Consider the following 9,154-nt stretch of genomic DNA (forward strand, 5'->3'; position numbering starts at 1 on the left):
ATTTTGACGTTAGCATTTTTAATACCAAATATGTGTCAGTACTTGCCTGATTCGATCAGAAGTCGGATGTTGCCATTGTATATGACGGCGGCGATGCCGGTGCCATCGCTGGGACAGCGGCTCAACTTGCATTAATATTCGATATTAATAATAACAATTACTTTTCAAACTATCTACTGCACCGAATGAGCTCAAATTTCGAAGATTTATTATTTAACATATGAAGAGTGAAATGCAGTAATCAGTTTATGTTCAAATGTTAGCTGTCATGACAACTTGAAACATTTCTTGCTTCGATACAGAATATGTAAATGGGTAAACACAAACATGCTCGCGTGTCTTGCTTTGCCCAACTACTGATACCTTTTTTGCGAAAATACATGTATTTGCAGACATTCTGTAGACGTTTATTCTTAGGCAGTAGGATAGCCTTTAGGTATAGAATGGACTAAATGTGGCCATTGAGAAAGATCATTTTTATATTAATTATAGTCTTGGTCAAAAGTTCCGAAACCAAAGGATTTTCGTCTCAGCCTCAAAATGAAGCTGTCACGGTGCCATTAAAAAACTAATTGGCCGGGAAATGCTACGAGACGGTTAGTTGCTGTGATAATAAATTTCCCGGCATTTTAAATGCCATTTGGCCTTTAATGATGGCGTGACGGCTCCATTTTGCGGCTGAGACGAAAATCCTTTGGCTTCAGGACTTTTGACAGAGTGTACATTATGTGGATCTACAAAAGATCTGAAGTGCATGGTTATGTGGGTTGAGGAGTTGGCTATTTGTGTCTTCATGCTAGATACCTCTGAATAGCTGGACCATGTGATTTTCTTACACTTCCCATAAGGGCTCCTACCCCCTCCCCCGTTTGTTTTCTGACGGCACCCACCTAAACTGTAAACAATTTCTAGAGTTTTAGCTCTACTGCCTTCTTTTGGAAGTTTCGCGTAATTTTGAATTATTATGAGTTATTCCTGTGGCTGGTACCTCGTGCATTCCACAGATGACGCCACGTTATCTGTGGAAGGCATGTTTCATTGCGCGCCGTGCACCTAACGTCGTCGTCTTCATCGTTGTGCCCGGCACGATAGCACTATATGGTATCGCCGCAGTCCATCATGCCTCGTGTAAAACTGCAACAGACTCTCGCGCTGTGCAGCAAACATTGTCGAATAAGTTCCATCTGCTCCCCTCCTTCATTTAACTTGTAGGTACATACGCCATCTCGCTAAAGACAGATCGCAGCCATAACAGACAGGCTGCGGAGACCATCGAACAACGAGAAGATAGACTAGCCCGTTGCCGACAATTCTTATCAAGCGTTGAAGCTAGCCAAGATCGAAGAGGCAGTATGATTGCGACAGCGGCTGCGGCCGATGACTCACATTCGTGAAACTTGGTTCAAGTATAGTTGAACCTCTGCATGTTTATTGCACCGGTGACTACGGAAATGATTACAGTTTTCTGCATTCCCTACTCATGAGGAATTTAGATAAACTACATAAATTCAATTCTTGGCGCAACCTTCCAACCAGACGATGATGGATTCGAATCTGTTACGGTATATTGACTGGCTCTGTAGCTGAGCCACCTTATAGTCCCAGAACTACATGCGCCTAAATGATAAACCCCATATGAGTGATTAACGTCTTTATGACTGCAATAGAGTATTCAGGTTTAATTTCAACCATCTGAGGTTCTCGAACTTGAACGGGCATCGTGCAGCACTCAAGCTCCTTTTGCATTTCACCTCCATTAGATTCCGGTCATCGAAGCCGTGATTCGATTCCACGTCGTTGGGTAGAGCAGTCGAACGTCATGTCCTCTAAACCGTCGCATATCTAATGTTGCGGCATGTATATCGCACTTGCGTGAGTGCGCATAAATGGGTATCTATAGAGCATATAGTTCAGAGTGGGTCAGAGAAATAACTCAAGTTACCGACATTCTAGCGGAACTTAAGCAGAAATGGACATGGGCAGGACATGTCTGTGGCGTCTCAGACGGCTGCTGAGACTGCTCCTAAACGTTTATTTCTTGAGAGGTGCAAGACATTTATGTACATATAGATACATCTTGTAGCTTAGTTAATGTAGCCATAGTTTTTAACTACAAGATACCTTTCGAGACATATAGAGATATCAAATACAACTTATATACATTTAGCCTGTGGGGTTTAACGTCCCGGAGCGACTTTAGCTATGAGAGGCACCTTAATATTGAACTTCAGAAATTTAGACCACCTGGAGTTCGTTAACATGCACTGACATCGCAGCCTTTTTTGCCTCCATCGAAAAGTAGCCGCTGCAGCTGGGATTCGAAACTTTTTTATGTCTACAAATGTCTTTTTCACTGAACATCAACCATTATACTGAATGGCTGCACGTCGTCTGGCAAAAAAAACAAGCCGTCTTGTAGACAAATAGAAGAGACATCTGGGCGAGTTGGTACGGTGACATGATGAAAAAACAGCGCTACAGACGTGGACCTCCGTCCACGTCTGTAGCGCTGTTTTTTCATCACGTCTTATATAAATCTTTACAAGCCCCTCAAAGAGTTACTGAGGGTTTGTTACGCGTAAATGTTCTGACAAGATATCTTGTGTAGACTTGTTAGAAACTTCAAGACATCAAGATATTCTGTGCTCATTTGGTTCCATACCGTAGGATAATACAGACGCAGCACAGATAAGACAGCAAGGCTTCTTAAACCTATATGCACTACAAGCAGCGCAATAAACCGATAAGAGCCACCTACGAGGACTCTGGACTGGAGTATCTGGAAGTTGCTTCTCGACGTAACGTAGTCTTTTCGCTTTCTCGATGTTCGCAGCCCGAGCAACGGAGCCTGCTGCACGCGGAAGTGCACCTTCCACAACACGTCGGTGCTGTGCCGGCCCGCCGATGACTGCCGCTACGAGAGCTACTGCTCGTATCCTCACTGAGCGGTGAATCACTCGCCGCATGGTCTTCCCGCGCGCCTATTTTGCAGCTTAGCCCCATAAATGTGGAAGTTATATCAAGTGACGGGTGTTACTGTGGGCTTTGTGTGATACGCAGCGCCAGCATTCGATATATCTGGTCGCCATATATATATATATATATATATATATATATATATATATATATATATATATATATATATATGCGATATCGCTTAAATCGATATATCCAGCAGCCCTCTGTGGTCCACATGGGATCTGTGGGAAGACTTCGAACATTTGGTATGCTCCTGCCAAAGGTTTATCGTGCACCGAAGGACACTGCGTAGTAATTTAGTATTAGTTCAGGACAAAACCATGCGTCTTGAACACGCCCGCGGTCCCTCGTGCGGTGGTTCTTCGGCGGCACGAGTACATAAGCCTTAACTTTCCTTAAAGACATAGGGTTGATAGAGACCCTTTGAAAGTAATCTTTGTATGCGTGTGAAAGTGTGTGTGTTTGATTTCTGTAATTTTTTCCTTCCCTTTTCATTCTTTTTCACTCTCATCAGGAGTAGCATGCTATGCTCAGCACCAGGCCGACATCTCCTGCTGTCCATTAAATCTCTCTCTTTCCCTTTCGAAGTGCCAACACGAACAACGAATGGTTTGGTTTGTAGGGTTTAACATCCGAAATCGACTCAAGATATGAGACACCGAACAACGAATGACCCACTTACCAACGGCAGGAGCACAAGAGCCTGTCACCTTCCCTTTCCCGTGTAGCCTTCGCTGAAGTGCCAGACAGAGTTGTTCGGTAGTATAGCCTCATCTGCCCACCACCTCAGAGGCGAGGGAATGGGGACATCCTGTAAGCCTGCCGAAATTTCTGCTGCCGCTTGGTACGCTTAAGTTCCCCAGGAATCCAGACTGTCACCTTTAGAGACTATCGATTATCTTTCCTACTCATGACATGACCTGCTAATCTTCAGTTCTTCTTGATTTAAACCAGAGTGTCATTAATTCGCCTTTTCTAGCTTCCTGACCTTTTCGGCGCGCTCCCTGTTTCTAGCGTCATACCTACCATTGTTCGTTCCATAGATCTCTGCGTGGCCCTCAAAACCTTAACTCTTCTCGTTAGCCTTGTGACCATAATCTTGACCAATCATGAACTTTCGTGGTCGAGTTGCAAGTGGCATCGCCGAGCGCTGATTGGCCGGCGGGAAGTGTGATGTCGCAAGAGCACGTGGTATAACAGACTTGTTAGGGACACGGGCGAGAGATAATTGGTCGCTAACTGCCTGACGTCACAATCGCGCAGGACATGGCTGAGCGCTTAGTAGTCGGTGGACTACGACCGGCCGACTTTATAGGTGGTGCAACAGAGCGATGATGGTTACCCGTTCGTGATGTCATGAGAGCCCATATCATGACGAGTTAGCAAGTTGCATGGCCGTGCATGATTGTTCGGCTAAGTGTGATGTCATGAGCTTGTAATATGGCCAAATTTATAGGTGCGCAGGAGTTGGTGGTCATCTAACATGACCGAGAGAAGTGGCGGTAGGTTTCATCCACCACATTGGACCTCTGCTGTTCGGTATTATACATACCCCTTCATTAATCACATTTTCATTGTCGTTTGCTTGTTGATACGTAGCGAACCTACCATGAAGAACTCCATCCCAGGTGCCTCGGGATATTTCTTGCCCATCCGGTTATAGTTGCTAAATGAAAAAAAAAAAAAAAAAAAGACAAATACCCGCTATTTGAGAAATGGAAGGACGCACGCTTTGCAGGCATGGCTTTCTGAATGCGCTATCCGAGAAGGCTTTTCCAGTCTAACCCAGTTCTCGCCGTCTTGTGTTTGGTGCCTTGACGGCACACGAACCGCACAGAGGCGAGAGCGGCGTCTGCCCTCCGTCGCTTCCGAAACCCGACGGCACTGTGTGCAACCGCGGCACGCAGCTGTGCGAGGCCGGGGACTGCCTGCGCTCGGTGTGCGTACGCTTCGGCCTGGAGCCGTGCTTCCTCACCGGTCCTTTCGTGACGGACGCCGACATGTGCCTCATCGCCTGCCGGGAACCGGGTGAGCGCACTGGTATTGAAGTGTGTATCTCTGGGCAGCCATGGACTCCTAATGAAAATGCAGCGCAGCATGCAGGAGGGAAGGGCTCACGAAAGTTCGCTTAAGAAGTGTTTTTCTTGGCATCGTGTTGTCTTTCCGCCGTGTTGACGGGATATTTCTATGATAAACATTTTTATGATAAACGCATAAAATCATAACATTTTTATGATAAACGCATAAAATCATAACATTTTTATGATAAACGATAAACGCAGGGCATACAGAGGGGGGGGGGGGGGGAGAGGGGCGGCATCGGCTGTGACTCTCAACACGACGGAATCTCTCTGCGTCTCTGCGAATTTTTTTTTTATTTAGGTAGTGAACACTGCCACTTTTTTTTTTCTTTGAAATAAACAGTGGTTGTAAGAATGGTCCAACTCCTTGAATTACCTATTGTTTTATTTCTCGTGAATCTCAGATAAAAACAAAACAAAGTCGCCATGATTCCTTTTTCACTTATTTGGTCCTGATGTTGAGATAGTTGTCAAATGCCGCGACGGTCTGCGAAGGAGTAGCAGGATAAACTTTATTTCTGTCGACAGGGAATAGCAGAATAGTGTGTGGGTATAGTTCCACCAAGTTGCCATGAGTAAAAAATTTTGCTTACGACTGGAACAAATCAACCATCCAGCAAGTTCCTTTAGCCTCTTCATCCTCTTCTCCCCGAAACGCCGCAGTGGAAAACAGCGAGTGCATGGAGGCGTGCCGGTTCGAGCGCATGCGTGACCTCTGCCACAAACGGATGGAGCCTGGCGCTGCGTGTGCCGATCTGCGTGGCTACTGTGACGCCTTTCAGCGGTGCAGCTTCATCGACTCGGAGGGGCCGCTGACCAGACTGCACTGGCTCGTGTTTGGCCGACGGGGCGCCCCCAACGAGCTTGTGGTATATACACATAAATGCAGGGTGTGTCTCAGCTGGGATGAATCTTGGTCGAGAAAACGAAAATGTGAACAAAAATCACAGGGACACCTAATTACATATGTGATGGCAGTGCTACATGTATAGAATTAAAAGCTGTGAAGTGACAACTGTACATTTCGATGTATGCTGCGTCCATGTCGCTCGCCACCTCTCGACGTCTTCAGAGAAACATAACGCACCTGCTGTGGTAACCTGAAGAGATTTTTTTGCAGTCAGGCGTATGTATAGAAGTCCGCAAACACAACCGCTGAAAGAATGACACAAGGCTTGATGCAAAGAGCAACAGCTTGAAGTAATATATCACATCGGCAACACTATAAGGTGGCCTTGTGGGGTTTTTTTTCATATCCTTCGTCCCTAAATTTCTGAAAGCGACTAACGATCGTGGCCTTCAAGGGGGTGTGTACATCACATATATTTAGCGAAAGATATGTTTACCGTGCTTCTTGTCTTGTGACCTTGTTTTTGGATTCACTTTACGTTATGTGTGATTTTTTTTTTTTTTTTACAATCTACAAATGCAATGCATCCTAGTTCGTTTGTGCTGTTTACACATCAGTTACTTTTGTCATATGTTGATGGAAATTAAGCGAATATCATGTGATATGTGGTGCGTTGTTTTGTGAAAAGTTTTTGTAATTGTATCACATTAGCATCGCACAATCATCACCCACTCAACCAGCAGTCATTAAACCGATATTCTCTTTATTTCTTTATTAAATGTTCCTAAGATCGCATTTACCTCGTTTCCTGGTTGGTATCTTACAGGATCAATTCTCAGTTTCAGCGCAGGGAAATATTGGCAACAGCAAGAAATCGCTGCAACAGCAGTCATTAACTATAAAATAAATAGTAGTCAATGAAAAATTAGCATCATTAAACTAAATATAACTACAATTTTGCAATAAAACAGAAAAAAAAAGAAAAAAAATTAGTTGTGGTTTAGCTCTGGCTAACCCTAGTTGAATTGCGAAAGCAACGGCGGAAGCTTCGTTTGCCTGCTACATTATTCCCTTATGACGCCCTATCAGTGTAAGGTGCTACATTATTGGGGACACTTAAGCTCATCCTTTAAGGGTATGACGCGAGAGCGTAAGCTACCAGCCCACATATAAAGTCACGCTTCAACCAAGCCGTATGGATGTGCCTGCGTGTCGTATAGGGTAACGAGAATGCAAGCGGTTCTGGCCGGCTGATTCCGATGTCGCTCTCCCATATGAAAGGGGCAACTCGAGTTGGCAGTTCCTGCCCGTGGCATAGGGGTAACGTGAATTTAAATGTCATGACAGGCTGTTTTTTTTTATGAGGAGACCGTATACCTACGCCTCTTCAGGGCGTAGCTGCGGCAACTCGAGGTCTCACTTTGGCTGCCGTAGTATTGCTTTCGCAATAAAAAGGAAAGCTTTCACTTCCAAAGAAGCGAAATAATTCAGTCAAAATACGTATTTCATCTAGTAAGAGCAAACGTGGCTCATTCCCGTATGAAACTAAGTAGCAAACGACCCTGACATTCGCATGCTGGCAGAATAACAGGAAGGAAGCGTCCGCATCACGAACCTCGGAATCGCCGGAGTAGAGCGGCGTAGCGGGAGTGCTTTCCGAGCGCTGTCAAATGTTCCACCGTGCTTTCCCGGATGAAGCAAACTGAGTCAGTTTTACTGGGGTAGTCGGTACTACGTCCTAAGGCCTTTCGAGTCGCAAAAGCGTGCGACCGGCTGTTGATTGCGACCAGGAAGGCGCTCAGCTCGGCTGATGTTCACACTTACAAGAGCGCCCCGCGGATCTCTTTCCAGAATCGGCCTTAATCGCCCGGAACGAGATTTGTCGATCTTCACTTTTCACCAGCAACGAGACGCCGGATGTAGAACTAACTTCCGTTCACTTCATTTGCGTCGCTGATGGTTACCGATGTGCGACCAGCAGTCATCATTCTGCAGATATTAGCAGTGCTTTTCGACCATTTGCGACAGTCGATTTTTGACCAGAATAGTCGAACGACCTCCGGCAGTCGCAAGTGTGAACGGGCTTTTACTCAGTTGACGTGACTTTAATTTTATTTCATTTCATTTGTCACTTTAAGGGCCCCTTTCTGGGTATTACTTAAGGGACGTAGGATATTAATAATCAAATTCAGTCAGAGTTCCTTTACAGGTTGCTGCAGCCCCATTATCCATCTCGTCTCATTGCAGCGTTACTGGTTCCTCGGCATTCTGGTCCTGGCGCTGAGCGGCCTGCTGACTCTGGTCATCATCCGGGCGTGTGCGGTTCACGTGCCCAGCAGCAACCCACGCAGGCGCTCAAACAGGAAGGTCAGCGACACCGTGAATCACCCGCTGGACTTCTTCAAGGACTTCCTTAGAGTCTAGAACCCATTTCCCGGAGCGCCTTTGCTATCCTCATTTAGGCACCGACGGTGGCCACGCCATCGTTGGATGTAATCTGCTTGTGTTCAGTGCACTCCTCGCTTTCCCTAAAGTTCGCGAACGGCGCGGTCGCAAGCCCGGTTGGTCGGCCCTGATCGAGACTGACCAGTGCTGAACCTGCACCGGGGCTTGTATTTTACATTTAGTTTCCAAGTGAGCGTTCGCAATTTTCGTTTTTCTTTAAGCAGCTAATTACGTCGCAAGACATGGCGCCGCGGATTGATATATCCGTATTTAGAGTCACCGATGCAACTTTTCTCGCCTCCGCCATTATGCTTTGAATAGAGTGGTAGTGAGCTCGCTCTGCGGCGTACATTGAAGTCTTGCTCGAGTTTAGTTTGTGCGTGTCAGTGTATAACGCCGGTAACGTGCATTGCCGCGAATGCGTCGGTATAGGGAACCTGCACTGCATAGGCAGCGCTGCAATTGTCCCGCAGCGTGACTAAAAAATGCTGCTGTTAACCGCTTGGTTCGCGATAAACAACCGAGCATGTTCAGTAACATTATAGATAGGCGTGTGGAGTCCTTGCCCAGGCTCTCTGGATGTAGCCCAGTTATGTGACACACGCCAGGCAAAGCTTCGACAGAGCGTGCATTATGATTCCTGTCAGCTCATGCAGGTGGCGTGAAAACGCCCTAAAAAGCCGCCTCGGAAGTATTTGCTCTTCTCGCTAGGATATGTGTTACGGCGCGGCGATCGACACAGCAAACTTCATTGCAAGTTGCCTTAGACATCAGCGCAGAGAAAACGGATTCCTACAGT

The 9,154-nt window shown here is 46.1% G+C and overlaps 1 protein-coding gene across 1 annotated transcript in view; it reads left to right on the top strand.

The window, feature by feature from the left end:
- LOC146182415 (disintegrin and metalloproteinase domain-containing protein 10-like) overlaps positions 1 to 8,749 on the top strand; it is a 49,433-nt gene extending 40,684 nt beyond the window's left edge. Inside the window, exons 10-13 of the mRNA XM_084575949.1 lie at positions 2,834 to 2,932; positions 4,817 to 5,007; positions 5,724 to 5,929; positions 8,158 to 8,749. Coding sequence (XP_084432075.1) covers positions 2,834 to 2,932; positions 4,817 to 5,007; positions 5,724 to 5,929; positions 8,158 to 8,334 — 673 coding nt within the window. The 3' untranslated portion in view covers positions 8,335 to 8,749. The remainder of the gene's footprint in view (positions 1 to 2,833; positions 2,933 to 4,816; positions 5,008 to 5,723; positions 5,930 to 8,157) is intronic.
- Positions 8,750 to 9,154: the final 405 nt, after the last annotated feature.

Source organism: Amblyomma maculatum, chromosome 8 (assembly GCF_055883805.1).
Source record: "Amblyomma maculatum isolate TAMU_Amacu chromosome 8, ASM5588380v1, whole genome shotgun sequence".
Lineage (NCBI taxonomy): Eukaryota > Metazoa > Arthropoda > Arachnida > Ixodida > Ixodidae > Amblyomma > Amblyomma maculatum.